Raw genomic sequence first — 23,990 nt, 5'->3', positions numbered from 1 at the left:
GGGTAAAGCATGGCCTCTTACTTGGTTAGATTCTTTGGCATTGCGTTCTGCTTTCACTCACTGGATCTTGGATGAGGGATCAGAGATCAAATCCCATTCCTTACAACACAAGTTACATTAAGAGTATAGTGGGGAAGATGGGAGGGAATGATTTGATGGATCGGATGAATCTCAGCAAGCAGAAATGGAAATGCTGATGTTCAAAACAGTTCTACCCACTCAGCAATAGCATTGTCCTCTTCTTGTAAGGATTGCATGCCAATTCAGTTACTATGGTTCCGCAATTTGAAAGTTCCTCTGGCAAACAAAAGCTATTCCCAAGTTGTAAACATTGAGACATTTATAACTTGCTGATCTCAAAGAAATTGCCAAAATTCAGCCATTTACTCTCAGGAATGAGGACTGAGCATGCAGACAAGCATACAGCTCAAGTATACAAATGATCTATGCGACTAACATTCACAAGCTGACAATGGAACAATCCACTCTGAACTGTTCCCATGTCTTTCTCGGTCCCACACAGCTTGGCTGCCAAGGTTGTCAATGCTCCATTCTATCTTGCTGTATACCTACCTCACAGCTTGTGGACTCTCGCCTCATCTTTCCCTGGAACTCTTCTTATGGTCCAGAGAAGAACCTGCTTCGCTCATTGGCTCAATCAGATTGTGGCTACTGTGTTTGACTTCAAACAGCCACTCAAAAGATTTACATGACATGGAGATTCAATGGAAGCTTTTTAGCCAATTCATACTTTGTATTACAAAGTTGTCCTATTCAATGCAGACAAGCTGGTCACAATGCCAGCACCCTAACCACATCATAGAAAACATTTAAATAAGCTACAAGAAGGTCACAATATTTGCCTCAACTGCAAGTTACATCAGTCAAGTTCAAATTATACAGTATATACTTTGATGTTGCGCACAAACTAACATATGTTGATATCTTAAAGCAAAACATGCAACACCTTAATGTTGCAATGCAGCCTACTTAATTCAAATGCAACAGACAGTAATTTAATGAATAACACATTGTGTTGGTGGGGGAAGTAGCCAAAAGACAGTGCTTGTAAATGTAGGAGGTACTGAATAGCAATGAACCATTTGTTCCTAAATCATTGCTAAAGGAAGATCTGGTAACATTCAAGGAATTGTACTGAAGAGTCTTCAAGGAGAAATTTGAGAGAAGAGGGTGAGAGAGGAGAACATGGCTCATGCTTGTAGATCTTGGCCGGCGGCACGACCAAGTAGTTCCCATGGAACGAGGGTCTTGGATTTTCTGAACAGAGGTACTAGAGTACAAAAGCAGAAGTAATTCAAATCTTTATAAAGCTCTGGTTTGTTCACAACTCAAGGTTTTTATCCAGTATTCTCAACACAACTTGGGAAGGAGGATGCAAACAGCCTTGAAGGCAGAAAAGGTTATCCAGAATAATGCAAAAATTATACAAGGCAGACGTAATGGGAGACAATGAACTGTAATGTTGATGAAAACCTCTGCAAACATGGAACAAAGCCAGAGACTGAAAATGCTAACAGTAAAACTTAGCTTTTTAATACTTAAAAATGGAACAAAAATAAATTCACATTTGAAATACAGTAAGTTTGCATTTGCAAAGTACTGAAATCTTTGGCAGCTGACGTGTTTCTGTTGCAGATTGGAGCAAAAGATCAAAACTTTGCACCTATTTCCCTGATACCATATTACCAAACTAATTTGGAAAAAAAAATTGGACCATCAACAGCTAAAGAATGGAAAATACTGATTGTACAAGACTGATTTATATATATAAAAATGGTACAAGTTTACATAATGTACAGCTTTAATGAAATTAGCGCCTGTCTTATAAACTGTCCATGCTGTCAGGAGCTACAATTTCTGGCTTACAAGGCAGCAAAATGCACCTGCTTTTATACACTTGCATCACAAAAGCAACTTGCTCTTCAGCTTCGTTGAACAGCTTGTAATTGTCAAACTATACGATATGTCAGGTAGCTGAACATCTGTGACGGGATGGGCAGTTTCTCAACGGAACTAGTAGCAGTCACTCTTCGTAGAGCCATACGACAGAGATGTTGAAGACTTGAGACATGCTTGGGGGTAGCCCAGAAGTGAACACTTCCATCTTGTGACCTTGGAGAAACAAGAAAGCCAATAGTTTATTTGATCCACGGACTAAAATGCTGCGTACACAAATTTTAGAGAAGAAAACTCCCAAGATGTGAATAAAGATCAAAAGCAATAACAGAGTTGAATCTATATGAAAGGAATAATATTACAAAGAAATGATTTAAGCTTAAACCTTGGCACGCTCCATCTAGGCTTACGAGTATTTTATAACAATGCCAGATCTAGAGCAAATAAAACTATTCTCCCAATACCACACTCCTGGAAACCCTCACTCAAGATGCAAAAAGTGGCATGCACTCTAGCACAATGGACAAGATTCAGAAGCTATAGTTTTCCTGCATGGTAACAGGACAACATGGCTCCCTGATGTTCAAAACAACAGCTAAAGTCAATTTAGTACCATATGTAGGTAAATGCCACAAATCAAAATGTTACTTATCAAGGTACAATTTACTAATTAAAAAATACTCTATTTCAGAAATATACCTACCCTGTAGCAAGAACGTGCCCATCTGGGGAAAAGCCGCAGCATACTCCATTATACAAAGGTGCAACCTCCACTGGACAATCAGCATCAAGGCTCCAAAACCTTAACATTCTGTAAAAATAACAACCAACCATTAGTGGTGTAAACAAATGTTACCCATTCTTCTCAAAGAATCTTGACTCAATTGTGCTACAGGTACACAATCCTTTATCCGGAACCCTTGGGGGCTGTGTTTCGAATTTCGGATTTTTCCAGATTTTGGAAAGCCCTCCCGAATTGTGCTGCCTATCCACCCCCACCCCCTTCCAGTCCCTCGGCTGCCTCCCCCGACCGCCGGTCCCCACTTGCTGGATTTTGGAGCTTTCTGGATTTTAGGTGTCCAGATAAAGGATCGTGTACCTGTACCAGATTTAAACATGACAACTTCAAAATCAGGTTAAAAAAAAATCAAGCCACTGTCAAAACAACAATCCAAGCTAAGACAAATTGCTTGTTATTTCCAGGACTAAATTCATTCAATGCCACAAATGTCTAACCTGGAAGAAAAAGATGCACCATACCATAAAATCTTTTTAACCTTCTTGCAAATGTGGCAGTGTTTGCATATAATTGCAAGTTAAATATTAACAGAACAATGGCAAAGAAGTACTTCAGATAGTACATAGACCCAGGCTTAACTTAGCGTCATTGACATTCATAGGAAAACTTGGCAATTCAAAAATTATTCACTTAGTGGGAGGGGGAAAAGAAAAAAGGAAATAACAGTCGGCACAACATCAGGAGCCTTACAGGACAATATACCAAGCCTTTTTTTCATGGATATTTGCTCTTTACAGAGCAAGTTCCAGACCATCAGTCTTTATGAAAACATGTTCCTCAACACCTCAACGCCTAAACTAGTTCAGAAGTGCAAGAAATGTTTGTGAACACCATTCCTAGGAGAAAGCCAGTCAGGTTAAAAACAGGCAGTAGGAAAAACAATTTTTCCAAAAGCTGCTAACTGGTGTAGCAGTCAGCGCCACACCAGCAATTGGGACCAAACCTGGGTTTGAATCCCATGCTGTCTGTAAGGAGTTTGTATTTTCTCTCTGTATCTGTGTGGGTTTTCTCCGAGGGCTTTGGTTTCCTCCCACTCTTCAGAAACATACCAGGGTTTAGGTTAATGGGCTGTAAATTGGGTGGCACAGACTCATAGGGCCTAGTTGACCTGATACAGTGCTGTACATCCAAATTGTCTGTTTAAATAACCAACTACATGAAATTCTGTAAGGCATCATATTGCAGGAGTCACTTACTTGTCTTCAGCAATACTAGCGATGTGCATGCCATCATGGCAAAAGGCAACAGAATTCACCCAATGATCGTTGAATCCACCAGCAAATATTCGAGTCGGAGGTGGAAACAAATGCCTATTTAAGAGCAAAGACAATACTTCAATCATCAAAACCTCAACCTTTCCCAGTAACAGACAAAATACAAGTCAAATTGTGCAGAAGTATAAAGATCCCGCATAAACGACTGGCTTCCAAAATCAAGGCTCATGGGATTGGGGGCAAAGTATTGATGTGGATTGAGAACTGGCTGGCAGGTGGAAGACAGAGAGTTGGGATAAACGGCTCATTTTCTGAGTGGCAGTGGAGTGCCACAGGGATCTGTACTGGGACCCCAGCTGTTCACAATTTACATTCATGATCTGGATGAGGGGATTGGAGGCAATATCTCCACATTTGCAGATGACACTAAGCTAGGAGGGGTTGTGTGCACGGAAGAGGGGGTCAGGAAGCTCCAGTGTGATTTGGAGAAATTGAGGGACTGGGCAGATCCATGGCAAATGCACTACAATGTGGATCAATGTGAGGTTATCCACTTTGGTAATACAAACCGGAGGGCAGATTACTCTTTGAATGGCAATCGATTAAGAGATGGGGAAGTGCAGAGAGACCTAGGGGTACTTGTACACCAGTCTCTGAAGGCGAGCATGCAGGTACAGCAGGCGGTTAAAAAGGCAAATGGTATGTTGGCCTTCATATCAAGAGGGTTTGAGTCTAGGAACAAGGATACCTTACTGCAGCTGTACAGGGCCTTGGTGAGACCCCACCTGGAGTATTGTGTGCAGTTTTGGTCACCTTATCTAAGGAAGGATCTTCTTGCAATGGAGGGAGTGCAGAGGCGATTCACCAGGCTGATCCCTGGAATGGCAGGAATGACTTATGAGGAAAGATTGCGCAAATTGGGATTGTACTCGCTGGAGTTTAGAAGATTGAGAGGGGATCTCATAGAGACCTATAAAATTCTGGCAGGACTGGACAGAATGGATGCAGATGGGACGTTTCCAAGGATGGGAAAATCCAGAACCCGGGGCCATGGTTTGAGGATAATAGGCAAACCATTTAGGACCGAGATGAGGAGGAATTTCTTGACCCAGAGGGTGGTGAATCTGCGGAATTCATTGCCACAGAGGGCAGTAGAGGCAGGTTCATTAGATCTATTTAAGAGGGAATTAGATCTATTTCTTCAGTATAAGGGTATTAAAGGTTATGGAGAGAAGGCGGGGACGGGGTACTGAACTTTAAGATCAGCCATGATCTCATTGAATGGCGGAGCAGGCTCGAAGGGTCGAATGACCTACTCCTGCTCCTATCTTCTATGTTTAACAAACTTTGGTAGAGAAGACAAATATTTATGGATTGAACACCACTGAACAGGTTGATTAATTCAACTCAGATGGCTCCCTCTTTGTGACAATATAATCTTTTAATGACAGAAGCAAAAAAATTGGAATAACTCGGCAGGCAGAGCAGCAGGGGAATGGGGATAAAAAGGAATTGCTGATGTTCCATGCCAAAACGCTTCATTAAGATGTTATTCCAGCGCCTGCAGTCTCCTACAAGTTTAAATCAAATGGTAAGATACAATATTTACTTTATTTGTTATTTGGATATAGTAGGGGAAAATGTGGAGTCCACAGATGGTTTAGAATATTTTTGTTAGTCAATTATTGAGATAATTCTCACATCTCTTGACCAATTATACAAAAGTAAAAATACACACCCACAAATTCCTCTGAACTCTTGGACAAGACAGGAAACGACTTCAGCCATTCTTTGCAAATACATGACAATTGAGGGCATACGATCTAAACATGTATGCAAGCATCAAAATTCTGTAGCAAAACCAAGAGAGCTAGTGGTGTGCTAATTTTAAAGTTTCTGCATAGACATAGTCAATTTTACAGCAAGGTGGCCTATCTGTCCATCATCTCAAGACTGCCCATTGCATCCATCTCCATACAATAATCCAATTTATTTGCATTTGCTCCATAACCCATGCTGTGGCAATTCAAGTATTGTCTTGGTGCTTTATTAAATGCTATGAGGGTATTTACCTCTTTACCATCTTCAAGCTCTCTGGAAGAATAAAATGTCCTTTCAGATTCCCTCTACGCCTTCTTATCTATGCCTTCTCATCTAGCCTCAAGATGACACCATAGCTTCCTTCAAGCTAGGGAAAACAAACCTCTCCACCTTGTGTGAAGTGATAGTCCAAAGGAATTAATACTTCTAAATGGTGGATGAGGAATGAAATGTAATTCTGTTCTATTGTGAGGAATATTGCTGACGGCCAAAAATAAAAAATTGTTTACCTACCCTAGCTCCAACAAGATACTGCCTGTGTGTGGATCCCAAACAATGACCCGTGTGTCATGGGAGGCTGTAGCCAATAATGCTCCATCAGGAGAGAATTCACATGATACAACATCATTCAGGTGACCTTCTAACTTACGAATCATAGTGTATTTTTCCATGCTCCACAGAAAAACCTGCAATGAGAGAGTCATTCTTTACAGCCCCAGTTTGTGGTTATTTTTCCCCCCAAAAAATAGTCCATTATTTTATAACTTAAGGTAGGTTTTGTAGACATTCTGCTAAAAACTGTTGAATTATATACTTAAATGTTCAGTTTAACTACAACTAAAGAAATTTAAATATATTGTAAACATGGTACTATAGTAAATAATTTTAATTAATGCATCTAATATTTACTTTCTAAACATCCTCAGAGGATGCCAATCATTTAAGCTTTACAACTTTAAACATTTTAATTACATTCCCGGTTGAAATTTAACTCTTGAGCAACATTAAAAATATATATGTAGAAAAATACTGTACAGGTAACTTAAGCATAACATTTTGTTACTCCAACGGAACCTCCATTCAGAGTTAAAGTTCACGCGTTTACAAAACGTTTTCATCAGGAGCGAGAGCCTATGAAACAGCAGATACTGCAAGAGAAAAGAACATTTTTGACGGCCTAAAGGAACAATCCTTTGGCAAACAGTACAAAATGGAGGCAACAACTTTACATTTAGGGCTACATTATTATTGTAATGAAGACAAGTTAACCAGATGATTCAACTGAAGACAAACAAAACTGAATCCTAGAGATTGTCACAATACACTGCATAATCTATTGTGTAATTCTGAGGGTTAAAAATTCTCTCAAATGTGTTCTTCCCTCCCAGACGGACAAGCAAATCAACTCTCCAGTAGGCAATTAGGACAGGTGACCTGCTCCCAGGCCTTTCCCTATTCCACTCAAGTGGTCCAATGACAACTTGGATTCCACTTATCCTTCAAATATGGAGCCATTTGGACTATTCCCTGGCTATCCACAGCCAGATAGAAGTCACTGCATTAGAAGCACCAAAGCAGTGCCTTCACCTGAAAATATGGGAGCACAGTTACAACAATTTTGTACAGCCTGGTTAATATCTTTAGAATAGATCACATATAGCAAATCTCAGCTGTCAACATTACAATTAGAATTTAAGAAAGATACACATGCCTCCAGTGGACAAGCGTACAAATTTAAACAAGTTCTCCATCGAGTGAAAAATATGGCAAATTTAGAATGGTATACAATTAATCTTTACAAATTTTAAATATGTTGAATGGTTCTAAATGTAAAAATTAAAAAAGTTTCCCATACATGTATGAAGTTGGATGCAACCTTGTTACTATCAACAAAGTTTACGACTGTAAAATAGCACGGAGATTTTAGCCCAGAAATGACAAAATAATGTTGCAGAGAGCAGTATAGCTTTGTGTTCACCTTCCTCTCAAATGTGACCTTTGCTATAAACCATTGGCCACCCTCCAGTACCAGAAAGCAACAGCTCTTTTTTTTTTTTTTACATGTATCCATGGCACACAAGTAAGGCCATCATTTACTGTCCAAACCAAAGGGTCTCTTAAATAATAGGTGTCAAATTGGAGGGTAAAAATCATGGTAGAAAGCAATTAGATTTTTGATTCAACATCATACACGTATCTTTAATGTATGGGTCGTGATCAAAGATGGGTCCCTCCTACCACCCAGTGGAGACTGAACTTAGCAAGGAGTATTGGAAAAAAAATCAATAGGGTGAAAATAAAAACCCACAGGATAAGAAAAATAGCATCCCAGTAGTATAAAAGGCAACTAGGGAGATAGCAGCTGTTGAAATACCATATTAGAGAATCGCAAAATATTACCCGCCATTTAAAATGAGAAACAAAAATATGCAAATCATGGAAGGTACAGAATAATTTGCCTGCCATTAAAAAGGCATTGGTTGTGAAAAGGATACACAATTACAAGAATGGGCAGAATCAACATTGTTGATTATGGTAAAAATTAGGGTTTGCACATTTGAGTTTTGAGGTACAGTCAAAAAGTATAGAATAGGGATGTGTGAACCAGTGGTATGATGGACCATCAGAATGTCTTTGATAAAATGCCTCACAAAAGACCAAGCTGGTGTGGATCACAGGCTTGGCAACATGGTCAGAAGCCAGTAAAAATAAAGCAGGCCATTTTCAGGTTATTGTCTAGTAGAGGAATTCATGATAGGGCTCCAGCTATTTACAGTAGAAGGGATTTCGGCGAGAGGATCAAGTATAAAGTACTGATTGCTTATACAAAACTAGATGCCCGAGAAGTGGAAGGAGATGAGAAGCTTTAAGAGCGATTTAATAATATAGATATAAAAAATAAAGCCTCTGAATGGGCAAGGGCATGGCAAGAGGGAACAGTATATTGAAAAATGCAAGTTCATTCAAGTAGAAAGAGTAGAAAAAGAATTATAAATGGCAAGACTGAAAAATATGTTTGGAAAAACCTGCCCCTGTATACAAATCATTTGGTGAACAACTAGGAAAACAAACAGAATGTTGGTCTTTATTGAACATGATACAGGGTCTTGATGAAGCTGTAAACACATTATGCATAGATGTGGATTTCCTACCCAAGGAAGGCAGTTGGAGGGAGGAGTGGGCAGTTGGGGGAAGAAGAGGAAAGAGGTACGGACTTCTCGATGCCAAGATATTAGGCAAACTGGACCCATGGTCTCTGAGCAACTCATAACATTGATCTAATTTGAACATTCAAAAGGGCTCAACAGGGCAGATGCATAGTTTCTCTATGCACAAAATGTCCACACAAAGATCAAGTTCAATCTCAAAGTAAAAAAGATTTTCTTTTTCAGGACTGAAAAACTCTCCACCCAGCCCACTTGATTTTTTAAAAAAGAATTTAAGGCGGCCGTTACAGCTCAGGCCACTGATTTTTACAAGTGTAAAGATAAATAATGAATGGGAGTTTGCATACAGGTGGCACAGAGGTCAAGGTCAACCATGATTTTACTGAACAGAAGCAGCCAATAGCTATTTTTGCTTCAATTTCTTGTTCTTAAAGAGCTAAACTAGCACACACACCAGGGACTGAACTCTAATATTCCAGGAGGCAACCAATTCAGCTACACTTTGGATAACTTTACCTGCTGCCCATGTCCTAACAGACTTTCCAAGAGAATGCAGCGGGTCTACAGAAATTGGCTCATGACTGATGTTACCCATTTCCCCAATTACAGTAGAAAGATGGTCATTTTTCAACACTGTCCATTTCTCCATTCTTTGAAAACACAAATAAAAATAGAAGAGTCTACCATACTGCACAACATTGTATTGATAGTCGACAGCTCAGTGGTGCAGCAGGTTGGTGCTCCAGTGAGTTTACAACATAGGTTCACGCTTGTGATCCTCCGTGCAGATCTGACATCAGGTTGTCTGAGGAAGGACCAAGCTGAAGCCAAGTACTTCCCATTAAGGAAGAGGGAGAAAAAAGCCAACAAGTTATCCTGGGCTGCTCACACACACCTTCTGGTAACATTGTCAGAGGCCAGGGAGCAGGGCGCCTGCCCACCCTCTGCCAGGAATGGTACATGCTGTGGGAGATCTAAAGAGGAAAAAAATACTTGGTAAAATGGAGGGAAAAGGTTAAATTTTTTATTCAAACGTTCAGCCACATGTTGCTATCCACAATTATCAAGACAGATAAAAATTGGGTAATTCACAGTTTAAAAAAAACAAACCAGAACCATTACATTAAACACAACTGAAAAGTTCTACAAAACCTCTTAGATTCACAAAAAGGTACAAGCTAGGGTCTGCCCATCAGGTTGACAACGTCCAATTTTTAAAATATTCAACTGGTAGAGAAACCATGGCCTTCAAATGCAGAATCCAAGTACTCCAGCCAAATAGTTTTGAAATACTACATTAAAAAAAATCACAATCAACCAAATAAGGTTGTGAATTCACAGCCTCATCCTGATTAAATGTTGACCAGAACTGCAAGTCTTCCAGCTAGAATTTCAGTAACTGGACAGAGGAATATCAGTGGATATTTGGTATTGATTTTCAAACAAGTACTTGATAAAAATCCCTCATAGCTGAAGTTGAAACTCAAAGAATTGAAGGCAAAAATTATTAATATACATTAAATGAGCATCAAAGAGGAGTTGGGGATAATTGTGAAGTGTTCAAATTGATGCAACAAGCTTAGTTACCACCTACAAGATTGTGTGCTGAGATTACAACAATTACACCTTAAACAAGGTGGTTTAAACATTGGGAAAATACCACACATAGGGTTTTCTGTTGATATGAAGAGACTGGCACGGCAAGCAATGCAAATGAAAAGCAAATAAAGGATATAAAAATAAGGCAAATAAGCAAAACTATGGTAATGCATGCAATAGTAAATTGCAAAGCCAAAGCAATGGAGTCTTGAAGAGCCTTGGATAGGTATAGAACAACATCAAGATGACCTAGTGCTGATTTTGATCTGGAAGAATAGAGTGCAAGTGGCAATGCAAAGCCTGGTCAGGTCACATCAGAAAACATTAGTGCATCTTTAAGTATCATGCATTAGGAAGTACATTTGGTCTCTAAACGTAGATTCACTACCGTGGTATTTAGTGACGTCACATGAAGAGTAAGTAAACACGAGTTGCATTCCCTGAAGTTTATAAAGTTTATTGGTCCAATGACACCAATGGGAAGGAAATGTTGCAAATAACTCACCTACCCCATTCAAATGAGGGCCACCATTAAGTATAACAATGAAGGCTTGGAGTTAAGAAATGCACTAATTTTAAACATTTGAGATGTATCAAGACTAATTGGAGTGTTAGTTCTACACTCCCATTATAATTTGCAAGAGCACAAATGTAAAAAAGCAACCAACTCAAAAATTAGTTAGATGCAATGTTGTTTTTTAAAAAAAACTAAAACTGCCAAAGTTTCTTTCAAGAAAGATTAACTCAAGGAAAGCACAAAAAAAGGAAAACAATGAATGGATTCAAATCTAAAATAGCAAATTTTACTTTTAACCTTAATTTTAATAGAGTTTGGGGGAAAATTCTACCCTCCACTCTTAATCATTCACTTCACAAGTATTGTTGATGGTTACCTGGATAAGTCACTCCAGAATAGTTATGCATCAAGAGTTTTTACCTTTTTATTTAGGGGGTGAAGATCTCAACTGTGAAAGGCTTCTGTTTTAGCAGGAGATCCCCATTAGTGAAGGCTAATGTAATCAAGTGAATTTTGTCCATATTCAATCTTACTTAAAGCATTATGCAAATACTATAGTGTAATGGTGTCAGTTTTTATTGTTAGATGAATTTATTTACAGAAGTTCTTACCATAAATACCTGCTTCTGCATCATTTGGTAGAAACATTCAAAATGTGCACTTGGAATTTGTTCAGCCTAATGACTTGCAGAACAAAATAAGCAGCTGACTAAATTTATTATACTTTCCAGTGCTAGGATCAGACCAGACCAAAATTACTGCAATTTTTAATTTAATTTTAATTCCCACCATTCCTTTTCCACAAATATGTAATAATCCTGATCGTTAACTGAAGTTCCACAATATCACACGAAAATAATTATTCAGAAGTCAAAAGTTAGTGAACTTCAGAAAAGATGTTCCAAATGCTTGTATTATTAGTCAGTGAATTAATCACACAGTACAAGAATGAAAGATAAAGTACAATGAAAAGGATAACCAAAAAAACTGCAGATGTATTCAAAAGATTTAGATGTGGGTGTGTAGCAAACACATGCTTGCTTGTGCGTATATTTGCTAGTGAGAACTAAAAACAAATTAAACCAAATGGAACACTTGAAGAAGACTTTCAGCAAGATTTTAAAAAGGAAACAATGCAATAAAACTCCAAATGGCCTTGAACAGAGACAACTTGTTCCAAAATTCAAGGGTCAAGGTTTGTAACCATAATGAGAGAATCTACACAACCAACTGGAAGTATATTGTCTGTTGGTTGGTGATATCACAAGTTATGCAAAAGAGGAAATTGTCTGATCAGGCCTTGTTTTCTCTTGGGAAGTCTGAAGGAAGTAATGGTTTTTGAAGTTTAGTCAGCTTTATTAAAGGATATTGGGTTATCATCAACTTCTTAGAATACCAAATTTTAAACAATCAAACATAGAATGTTATTCTAATCAAGACATTTGAAGTGTCCATTGAACCATCCATTTACCTACAGGGATTAAACTAGAGCAAATCTAGATCTTCTTACGCACTTATCCATCTGCAACCTTGAAATGAGGTGTCCCTCCCCATAAATTTGAAGAAGCATTCAAGTTCAGTTCTTTTTTTGGGAGGGGGTGGGGTGAAGAGTGGAATTTGTACAGAAAGTTGTTGTACAACTAGGGATCAACAGATCCCAGTTTTCTTGACCAAAAAAAAAGGAACTTCAAATTGCACTGTACCCCAAAGTTGATTGAAAAACTTCATGGTAGCAAGATTTAAAAAAAAAACTTTTACCACCTCAGTTTCACAGCAAAAATATCAGTCCCAAAGTAGTCATGTTTATAGTTACTCTCTACCCAAAATACATTTAAAAAAATAAATAAATCATCAAATCTGGGAAGGATCAGTCCAAAAGAAGTACATTTTCTTTTTAAAAACAGAAAACATGTTACATCCATAAGTCAAAACTTATTTTCCTGAGAACATGCTCTCCAATATAGAGCTGAAAATGTTTTTCAATTACAGGCCTGTGTTTAAATAAACCAAAGGACTAAACTTTCAAAATGTTGATGATTACTAAATCTGAGCCTATTTCCAATTTGTCATTTGGAAAAACTTAGGTTTACATGCTTCTGTTCCTTAAAACACAAATATTTTCTACCTCTAAAGACTCAAATTCATTCAGAAATGTTAAAATACAATCACGCAAGATGATGATCGCCAATTAGCAAAGCAATTTTAAAAAAAACTAGGGAGTAGGAACTTTTAGACATACCGCTTTTCCAGCTCCAACAGAGGAGAGGATGCTGGAATCTGGGGAGAAGGCACAGGAATACACCCAGCTGTTATGTCCCTTCAGTATGGTCACCATATTGCCTGTAAAGATAGAGATAATAATCTAATTTGGGCATCTTCCTCACCCCTAAACAATAAAGGTCTCCACACTGCTCCAGCTATGACAAATGACCCCCATGAGCGAATAAACACTTAGCTTGCAGAACCACACATGAGCAAATGAGGGAATACTCCCAAAAGATATCATACACAAGTTTGCATCAGAATGGCTTTCTCCATTTCGCAATTTAATTTGACAGGAAAACCAAGACTCAATTCCGCACGGACACATCTGACTGTGGTGTCATGCACTGCCAAACCAAAGTCAGCCATAAATAACACCTAATATTCCATCTGGGGATTCTCCAACCAGATAACTTTAACATTAACTTCTCCAGTTTCCATTATGCCACTCCCCTGTCTCCCTCTCTTAGATATTCCTGTCCTCCAGCTCTCCAAGGCCTTCCCTCTCCATTCAGAGAGCTACTCCTCCTCCATCACCTCTACCTTCTTTTCTCATGATCTCACCCATATTCACCTTTGACATATTGCCTCCCCTTGCACCTCTCCCCCTCCCCCTCCCCCCCAACATTTTATTCAGGCAACTGTCTGCTTTTCTGCTCATACCTTGACCAAGGAATCAGAGCCCAAACATTAAGTACGGTAAGAAAAACCCTGGTATCCAGCACCTATGGGGATTGGTAGATGCTAGATAAGTGAATTCTCCAGTTGTTTGATACTTCCTCTTACAATGTCTAATATACCTTCATTAAGAATAAACCTCTTAAAAGATAAAAATTCTATAATGGACTTACACTCAACAAACATCACTTGCATGAATATAAAACAAAGCATTTTACTTTATTTTCAGTCACTTTCTTTGAAAACTTTTAACCATCACTGCATCTCCAGATTCCTTCCCCACCAAAGAGCTACCCTAAAGATGAACAATAACAAGACAGATAAGTTTACAGATAAAGCCTTACTAATATACTAATAAAGGGATAAGGAGAAACTTTAAGAGTCATCCCACTGGTGAGCGGCATCAACCAGCTCCTCATTCTGAGCAATGCCAGTGCTGTTTCATACAACTTTATTCAAACAGCTGCTATGAGCAAAACACGACCAAGCCACTCCGCTGGCTGAATATTTGCTCTCATTTTTCAAATGTTTGTATTTCTTCAAAGAACATTTACTCACAAGTTTAAAGTTGCATATTTTTAACCAATTACTTTATTCTTATTTATTTTTAATTATTCTTAATTATTTTTCCCTCAGTTTTTTTTCTGGTTGGTTGAATTTCTGATACAAGGGGTTTAACTGTTTCTTTGCTACATAAAGAACACTGCACGACTTGTTGAGTTTCTCCAGCATCTTCTTGTTGTTTTCTCTCCTCAATGGGTTTTGAATAAAGCAGTTATGGTCAATTCTGACAGAAATTTAATTTCCATGGAATAAATATCATGGAAAACTAATGCAAGTTTTCTTGAAAAAAATACATACCATCATCCTTAAGGTCCCAGACTCTCAGAGTTTTATCTCTTGAAGCAGAAACAAGGATAAGGCTTCCATCAGGTGCAAAGGTTAAATCTCGAACAATTTCACTATGGTCCATCAAATTAAGAAGAAATTTACCTGCAATAGAGATGACACAATTATGCAGTTTAACAATTGAAACATGTTACAGTAAACTTTAATATTAGAGCAAGTTTTAAATATTTAGCTGTCATTTTTTGGAGAATAACATATTTGTTCGCTAACAAGCTTTGTTATTTGATGTTTTCAATTAACACTGTTGCTCTCGCCCAAGGAGTGTTGTTTTGTGTGTGCTTTAAATAAAACTTGTACTTAAGATACACTTCTCTGGAGATGCATTGGCATTGTCCCACTTAGTGAGAGGACTTATAGTTGAGAGAGAGAGAAAAAAAAATCAAAGGTTGTGATTGAAACATGAATATATTAGAGTATTTCCTAATATATTCCATTCTCAAGATGGAGCTCAAATTTGGAGTTTAAACAATAAAATTGCAGGCCCCTAAGCAGGAGGGAAAAAAACAAGAACTTTTAAATGCATATTCACAGATCCCTAAAGATAGCGAAGCACAAAAGTTAAAGGTGTTCAATAGATCACACTATTTCCAAAATGTGAAAGTAACAGATGGCATCGCTGAAACTGTGCACTTAAAGCAGTACCCTAGAAAAGCCTTATCAATCTTTTACATTACAAGAATTCAATAGCATATGGGAGTAGAAATGCAAATGCTGAAAGGAGTTGTTAGAAGAATAACAAGATTTTTAAAAAGTCAAAGATTTTGCCCCCTCAAGAAAGCAGAGGCAATGTGTTTATGATTTAGACCATAAGACTAACTCAATTCCACATGAAGGTTAAAAATACAAGGGTATAGGTTAAAGAAAACAAAATTTGGAATGGAACAGAGTGAAATGTGAACTTCATCCAAAAGAAGGTTAGTGGAATTTCCTTTTTGGAATGAAATGTTCAGGTGGAACCATTTATGCATTTTAAAGTACCCGTAAATATGTGAAATAACATCAACAGTCAAATTGAGCCCTTCTCCCCTCACATGTTGAAATTTTCTCAAATTCCACAGTTCAACTTAAGGATCAGACACAAAATTAACGCAACAAATTAAGGTCTGGGCTTCAAGCAATTAGGCAAGAAAAAAAAATGTTAAGGGCACATTTGCTTGCTAAACAGGTAGCAGTTCTTTTTACTGCGACAAAAATCACCACATATACTGCATTTATTCGCAAAAGAATCCATGTTTCAGGACACGAACCATTCAAATTTGAGGTGTCATCTTGACAAAGTTGCAGGAAAAAAAGCAATTACATGTACAGAACCTGACAATACCTGTGTACACATCCCAAATTTTGATACGGCCATTGCTTAAGCCAGTTGCCAACAATAGCTGGTCTCCGCCAAACTTGAATCGGTGCCATTCAATGTTCACACAACGACTACGTTTTTCAGGTACAGAAGAACCAAAAGCAAGGGCCCACACTATATCTCCACAGTCTATTGTATGTTCTGCTGGTGTATTCTTTTGAGCATCAGAATTTTGCTTTCTGGGACTCTTGTTGACTGTATTGTTATACTCCTCAATAGATAACCTTTTGGAAAGAAAAAAATTAATAGATAGTAACAAGAATTTAAAGTTAATGGAATTGTAATACATTTTATCAGGGGGAAGTGCAATAATTGCAATGTAAAAGTAGTGAGACACACTTTTTCCATAAAGGAAGTAGTGAGGGTTAAATATTTAAAACAATGGTCTTAAATGTTATTCATTTTCTAGTCACATGAACCTTCTCGTCATGTCTGGCTCTTGATATCACATGATATCAAGAAAACCCAACAGTCCATTTTCAATGTGTGATTGATCAAGCAAATATCTTTGAGCAAATCACTTTGCACATCCATATCATAAAAAAAGTTGACCCATGACATGAAACTAAATTTCTTACTTGCTAAGCATTGCCAACTGCTTGGCAAACATTACTCAATGTTTCCAAGACATTCCAGGCACCCCATCTTGGTGTATTAAAAAAAAACATACCCCTAAACTTTTTTCCCTTCACTTTGAGCAGATGTCCTCTGGAGCGTGCTACTCCTGCCCTGGGAAAAAGGTGCTGTCTGTCTATCTTAACTAAGCCAATAACTGAATATTCATTCCCCAGCTATTGTTTTCCATCCTGGCATGCACAATTAGACCATGATGCAGAAAGAGACATTGAACTTATTAGTATGAACACTTCTATATAATGACTTAAGGAATTGGTCAACACCAATGGTGTTATAAATGGTGGAGAAGATCTCTGATCAATATTGACATTCAACACCAACAGTACATTCAGTGCATAGAGTTGTAAGGGGGACCAATCTGGAAAACAAATTCATCAACTGATAACAGTAGATATTCATATTTGACCCCCCCCCCCCCCCCACCATTTACTCAAATAAGACATCATTAGCTCTTCGTTAAGGAGGAAGAATCTTAAGTACACTTACTCCAAATTCCTCGTACTGCCATATCAAGCCCCCAACTAAGAAATTCCAAGTAATAATCTCTCTCAATCAATGGCACAGTTCCTCCAATTTTAATGTATAGAAAAAGTGGAACATCAGCAACAAGGATTTTGCACAATTCTGTCATTATCAAATTAGACAAAGTTGACTCATTTTCATCTCATTTTAAAAATTATATCCCAATTATGGAATGTTTAGCTTATCTGGCTTGCTTGACAATTTCAGAAGTGGATTGGGAGCCACAAAGAAGCAGGATGGAAAAATCTGACAGATTCTACTCCAAAAAATTCAATTGGAGTGCACCAGAATAAAAAAACACTACAATACTGAATTTTTTAAAAAAAATCACACATTTAAAATCCTTGACAATCACTAGCTTCATTGTCTGCAGCAAGGAACTCGGCAAGCACATCCAGGGTGTCACTGTTTAAACATCATCATATGGGTCCCAGCCTGAATTGGATTAGTCAGCTTCATCGTCAGTGTCCCACAATAAATCATCCTCCATACCATCCATCCATTGCACTAGAGACTTTGAACTTAAAACTTGCTGTTAGCTCCATGCTAACAATTTGATTTAAAAATTTTTTGGGGGTTGTCTGATACCACCAATATTAACTACACCATGAAATTATCTGAAGGTCGTCTCATCCACTGAAATATACGATATTGTGGCGGCCCACAATTGCGGAGATCGGGCCTGCACGTCTCACGGCAGCAGACACAGACAGAGATCGCTAAAGCGACTCCCAAGACAACGAACCAGCGGAGGTAGAAGCTGGGGCAGCATCATACCAACAGCCCTAACGTGGCATTGGTCAAGCTGCCCAGCTAACTCAGCAGAAACAGGCTGGGGAAGAAGGGCCTTCATATGCATGGATGTTCCTGCCCTCCACTGTTATTCATATGGCTGACTCAGTCAATGAGTGGGAAAAAAAAACGGCAGGAACTTGAACAGTATAAAAGCAGCCTTTCCAGCCACACTGTGTGAGTGTGTTTCTTTGTAGTGGTCTGCTACAATATTTAAATTTCCTAGTTTATAGTCATGGATTCTGCAGGTATTTAAGTCATTTGATCACTCCACCAGACTTAATGAAATTAATTGTCCTTTTATTTCTGTCTGGAATAAATTTTGTCCAAAAAAAACTTTGTTGCATCAGTGCCTCTGCATTTGCAAAGAAGTCCAAGACAATAGCAGCAAATGCAAGCAGACAGTTGGAAAGATCTAATTTGTTATAATCACTCAACCCCAGCCTTTCCACCATTCACAGTAATACAAAGCTGACTTGTGTAATGCAGTGACTGTCAATAAATATCCATCCTCACACAAGTAAGTGACAAGACAGCACATAATACTATTCAATTGTTGTACAGGATTTCACATTTGTTCATTTCACTACTCACTTAATCACTGACCAATTGCAACTAATGGCACAGTACAACAATTCAAAGCTAAGCCAGTTTGTTTTCATCTGTAATTCCCTATTCTCAAGCTTTGAAACGAAGCAGAATTCAGGGAGATTGCCCAAGTAGACATTTTTTAATGATGAGGGAATTTTAATGGACATTCAAATTCAACCCCAACCTTGCACACATCTTGGGAAGGACAATGGAGGTGAAGATGTCCTTGCATGAGGGTTAACTTTCTGCTCAAAACCATCTTCTGATATAATACTTACTTATTTTGGCACAGAGACCAAGGAACTAATTTTACGATACGATGACCTTGAGACCAAGCAAAGTATGAGCCATCCGGTGCAAAGGCAACAGTCCAAGTTTCACAGCCAGATTTCTGTTCAAATGGAACACTGGGTGTCCAAAGATTAGCAATTAATCGGGCTGGTGCTGCAGGGAAAAAAAGTGAAATATTAAGCCAAGAACATTTTAAACTTTGCAAATTTCTTTGACTTGCTCGTCATTATCAGAAGCCAAGGATTAAAAATACCAGATATTTCCTTGTACGGCATGAATTAAGTTAATGAACTTAGAGATATTGTCCATTGTCTGTCTTTTCTTAATAAATCCAGTTTCGTCAAGTTTTACTATTTCTGGTACACAGACAGCCAATCTGTTTGCTCATAGTTTTGCTATTATCTGATTCCACCTGCATTGAATTCGCCCATCGTTATTGAATGAAGATCTACCGGGACCAATGCCTGAAGAGGGCGCACAAAATCAGTGAACCGCTGCGGACTCGAAAGGCCAACATGGCCTGTTTCCGCTCCTTAAATGGTTATATGGAATCAAAATTCCAAATGAGCAACCACAGAGTGCCATGATCACACCAGACAACAAATTTGCTTTCTGAACACTTGTGGTGTATTTTATGGATCTTGGGCAGCTGATCACAAAAATCAGCTTAACATTTTCCAATCACATACTGTTTTTTCCAGATATAATTTTCTGATTTCCTGTCATATTTTAGGTCGACTTCAAGCAGAAAAAACTACGAAGTGCAGCATGTCATTGAAAGTTCATTTTCTCCATTCTCACTTGGACGTCTTCCCGGCTGATCTGGGTGCCGTCAGTGATGAACATGGTGAAAGGTTTCACCAGGACATTGCCACCATGGAAATGTGGTATCAGGGCGACTGGAATCCATCAATGCTGGCCGACTATTGTTGGACACTGACACGAGAGGCATCAATCAGATGCTGAGCACAACTGAAAAATCACTGGCTAAACATTTTTAGGTCAATATGTCAGGATTATTATGCAAGTAAACATGCTAAATTCAATAAAAGTTAATTTAATGGTTCTCCAATTTCATACGTGACACAGTAAATCTGAAGTGTGATTTGTGTTCAGCTTGAAATTCTCCATCATAATTCCCAATTTAGTTTCAGGAAGCAAACCTTTCGAAGAAAATAAATTGTTGTCCAGTGTAACAAATGTCATTATTCCATTTCTCTGCTCCAGAAAGACATTCAAATTTGTACTAGTAAGGCACAGAAAACACAACTGCTTCGAAGACAGTGGCTCTACTCACAGCTAAAGCAATGGCTGCTGAGGAAAAGGGTGTTACTTTCTCTTAAACATTGCAAGCTATTCAGTTTATTCTACAACGATTCAATCTTCACCAGTCCTTGGATTTGTTTTAAAATATTTAAGAATCATTCCACAATATTACTCTGTATGAATAAAACAAATCTGAATGCAAAACCCTTACAATTGCAGTGCAGGTCTGAAATAATAACAAATAGAAGTTGTGTACTTTAGATTCAAGGTTTCCAATTGGAAGTATCCAGAAATCAGATCTAGACCCAAATGCTTTTGTTACTCTTGGACTTGCATAAAGGGTATTCAGTTTTGGTAACTGTAGATGATACAAGTAATTTAACTTGCAAGCATTAAAACAGCAAAGTTTGAGGGCATGGACAGATCTCCAAAATGAATGCTTTTTAATTCTTAGAAGCACTCTGTATACAACTTAATTATTGGTGGGCTACAAAGTTTTTTCCCCCTGAAGTTGACAAGATTAATAATATATAGATCAGGACAATACCATTACCTGCCCATTTCAATTCTGTTTCAAACAATGACTCACTGACAAACCAAATTATTTTCCTTCCATATTCTATGCCTCTTATGCGCTGGATTAAATATGAACTTGAGAATCCACAGGAACATTCTTTCTATTACTGTAAGGGGCACTGGGCAATACTAAGGGTGACACTTCATTTGCAGGCAGCAGAAAATTTTGTGTAATATGACATTTTCTGTACAAAATCACAAGACAATAAAGGAGTCAAATAATTCTACAATTTAGATATTTTGGCAATATCATGGTACTGGACACAAAAAAAAGTCCAAGAGACAAACAGAAAATGTTAATTCAATGTTAATTCAATTTAGATATTTTGGCAATATCATGGTACTGGACACACAAAAAAGTCCAAGAGACAAACAGAAAATGTTAATTCAATTTAGATATTTTGGCAATATCATGGTACTGGACACAAAAAAAAAAGTCCAAGAGACAAACAGAAAATTCAACAGTCCATCTGAAGAACTGTTTAGCTTTGGCTGCAAACCCTCTTCAAGAATAATAACAGGTGTTAATAGCAGAGCTTGGATCAAATTCTCTTTGGTTAGGGACAATCCAAGATGTAAACTTGGACATTAAACAATGCAATTTAAACTCCACCCAGTTCTCAATGAGAAGAACAAAACAGTGACAACTACACAAGAGATGCATTTAATACATAAACCAGAAACATTCATATCCTTCTCACTCGTTGGCATCAACTGTTCAAGATTCTAAAGGCAAGCCAAAACAAATCAAATGACATTTGTTGAATCCCTCATGTTAAAAAAGGGCCCCTTTTCTAGACCAGCTCTTTTTGAGTCACGTCTTGGTCATTCTAATGACTAATTCAAAGAGTAGCCGAAGAAGGCATTACAACATCTGTCCAAAATAGCACAAACACCAAGACTGTTCAGACACACAAAATTGTTTTGGGATCTATTTTGTAAAGACATTAATTTTGTATTCCATTTCGTAGTCAGCCACAAACAAACTTCGATTTACTCCTCCTCCACTGAAGTAGCTCAACAAGCAGATGTCAAAACAAAAAAAACCCCGAAACTACTACACAGAAGGCAAATTTTCATTTGACTATTGTGCAGCAGCTTATAGACAATGAGAAATTGTCCTTAAACATATCCACCATCCTAACAAGTCAGATAAAGGTACCTTAAACCTGAGCTAGCACAGATAAGGGTAATCAAAAAGCATATAGCTCACACCAAGTTTTCTAACAATATCAAATTCTGTCACAAAGAAGCTGCCAAGAAAGTTCATTCAGGGATGAACAAATTCATATTTCTATAATTTTCACAATGGTAAATATCCCTACATTTTTTTCAGTTGATATTTTAAAGTAAGAATCTTCAACTGTCAACTTCCACATGACTAAATCACACAAACAATAAAGGGTCATGCTCATTAGACTATACTGGCTGAAGGATGACTATTACCAAGACAACAAGGAAAGCATCATTTCATGACAAAAGACCAAGGCATTTTGTAGTCTTCCCAAGAGAAAAGGAGGTCAATAATTAAGATGGAAGAAAGCAATATCTAGAACATGCTCCTGCTTGCAGATGAGCCAACCCATGACACACAGTTGCAAGAGCAACCAGTTTCCCAAGTATGGCTGTTCATAACCCAAGAATGGCTTTTGGCCATCAAACAGCCTATTGACAACCGTTCTAAGTTAAAGGATAGGACAAAATTGGCAGGGTGTCTCCATCACAATCTCAAACTTGGACAGTGGTGTTAATGTAAAAATTCTTGAGACGTTATGAAACCTAATGCCTGGAGCGAAGAGAACAGAAACTAGGAAATTTTTTTTTAAATGAACGGCGTTGTGTAATAAATTTATTAGGATTATTAATCTCTTCAAAGAGGAAAATTTGAGATCCAGACTTAATTCTACACTAACCACAGAAAGTTTTGTAAAAATACAAAATGATTAAGAAAGTCTGATCAAATTCCCCAACACAAGGATGCAGTAACGTGGCTGCAGCCCTTGCAATGAGCACTGAGACAACCCGAACATATCATAGCCTCCGTCCCGCCTCCTGGCTCACCCCATGGCAGGGAACTCTGCACTGAATCAATCCCACCCTCTTCACTGCAGACTCTCCAATCCACCTGCCTCACAGCCGGGACTCCCCCCAGCTCCTGCTGCCTGGGACCGATTCTCCTCCCAGCCTTGCAGCTCCCAGGGTCAGCTACTCCATCACAGGACGTAATCTCCCCAGCCCACGCTCCTTCCTCCTCTATTACAAGCTCATCCCCGAGTGTCCCAAACTCACCCCTCCCCTGTGCCGGCATGATCGATCCCTCACCACTATCCGAGGCACCCAGAGGGGGGTCCAGAGTTGAACCGCCACCATCCTACTGCAGCAAGGGAGGGGTGGGGGGGAAGAGACAGGATGGACACCCCCAACGCCCTATGGCACTCTGGGGGGGGGGGGGGGGAAGAGAGACAGGATCGTTCCCCCTAACGCCCTACGGCACGCGGGGGAAGGGAAGACAGGATCGATCCCCCCCCCCCAAACACACTACAGCACCCCGCGGGGGGCGGGGGTAGGAGGAAGACAGGATCAACCCCTCCCTAACACACTACAGCACTCTGGGCACCCGGGGGGGGGAAATAGGATTGATTTCCCCCCCCAACACCCGATGGCACCTCAGGCAGCCCCTGTTCCACCCGGATCGCCCACCCGGGCAGCCCCTGTTCCACCCGGATCGCCCAGCCCCCGTACCCGCGGCAGGACCTCCGTCACCGGCCCCGCCCCCCTCCCAGCAGGCCGTGCGCCGCGCCCTCACCTATTTCATTCTCGTTGACAGATCCCGGGAAGCTGGCCATCTAAGGAGCGACGATCGGAGCGACGACGGACAACGGAAATGGGCAGCAGCCTCAAATCTCGGGCCTGCGGGGCACCTCCGCCTCGGGTTTCCCTCGCAATCAGGCGGCGGGGTTGGTGCTTTTTCTGCTCCGCCCGACAAGACGCGACGGGGCCACCCGATCCGGATAAGCAGCAGCGACGGACGGACTGACGTCGATGCCGCGAGCCGCCCCGCTTAAATAGTGACAAC

At 39.1% G+C, this 23,990-nt stretch overlaps 1 protein-coding gene and 1 long non-coding RNA gene across 4 annotated transcripts in view; one reads left to right on the top strand and one right to left on the bottom strand.

Moving 5' to 3' along the window:
• LOC138749482 (uncharacterized) overlaps positions 1 to 21,108 on the top strand; it is an 82,319-nt gene extending 61,211 nt beyond the window's left edge. Inside the window, exons 5-6 of the long non-coding RNA XR_011348684.1 lie at positions 5,382 to 5,521; positions 19,806 to 21,108. This is a non-coding gene — a long non-coding RNA (uncharacterized lncRNA). The remainder of the gene's footprint in view (positions 1 to 5,381; positions 5,522 to 19,805) is intronic.
• On the bottom strand, positions 1,533 to 23,989 carry wsb1 (WD repeat and SOCS box containing 1). 3 transcript variants are annotated; one of them, XM_069910874.1, is made up of 10 exons: positions 23,721 to 23,989; positions 19,060 to 19,225; positions 16,205 to 16,464; positions 14,836 to 14,967; positions 13,274 to 13,374; positions 9,814 to 9,892; positions 6,401 to 6,437; positions 3,913 to 4,026; positions 2,621 to 2,728; positions 1,533 to 2,133 (listed from the first exon to the last, which is right to left on the bottom strand). In XM_069910874.1, exons 1-10 carry the CDS (start codon positions 23,758 to 23,760, stop codon positions 1,971 to 1,973), a joined length of 1,200 nt encoding a protein of 399 aa, XP_069766975.1. In that variant the 5' UTR covers positions 23,761 to 23,989; the 3' UTR covers positions 1,533 to 1,970. The 3 variants fall into 3 exon arrangements, with proteins under 3 accessions (XP_069766975.1, XP_069766973.1, XP_069766974.1); XM_069910872.1 differs by lacking the exon at positions 9,814 to 9,892 and having other exon boundaries at positions 6,265 to 6,437; positions 23,721 to 23,981; XM_069910873.1 differs by lacking the exons at positions 9,814 to 9,892; positions 23,721 to 23,989 and adding an exon at positions 19,326 to 19,362 and having other exon boundaries at positions 6,265 to 6,437.
• Position 23,990: the final 1 nt, after the last annotated feature.

This window comes from Narcine bancroftii, chromosome 14 (assembly GCF_036971445.1).
Source record: "Narcine bancroftii isolate sNarBan1 chromosome 14, sNarBan1.hap1, whole genome shotgun sequence".
Classification (NCBI taxonomy): domain Eukaryota; kingdom Metazoa; phylum Chordata; class Chondrichthyes; order Torpediniformes; family Narcinidae; genus Narcine; species Narcine bancroftii.
Note: the sequence above shows the minus strand (reverse complement) of the source record. Positions and strands in the feature narration are given on the sequence as shown.

What these genes read in the sequence shown, in the direction of transcription:
- wsb1 (XM_069910872.1), bottom strand. Translation starts at nt 23,760, where the DNA reads ATGGCCAGCTTCCCGGGATCTGTCAACGAGAATGAAATAG. An exon ending in TGTCAACGAGAATGAAATAG is followed by an intron (nt 19,226 to 23,720) that starts GTGAGGGCGCGG and finishes TTTTCCCTGCAG; the next exon opens with CACCAGCCCGATTAATTGCT. An exon ending in CTGGGACCTTAAGGATGATG is followed by an intron (nt 13,375 to 14,835) that starts GTATGTATTTTT and finishes CTATCTTTACAG; the next exon opens with GCAATATGGTGACCATACTG.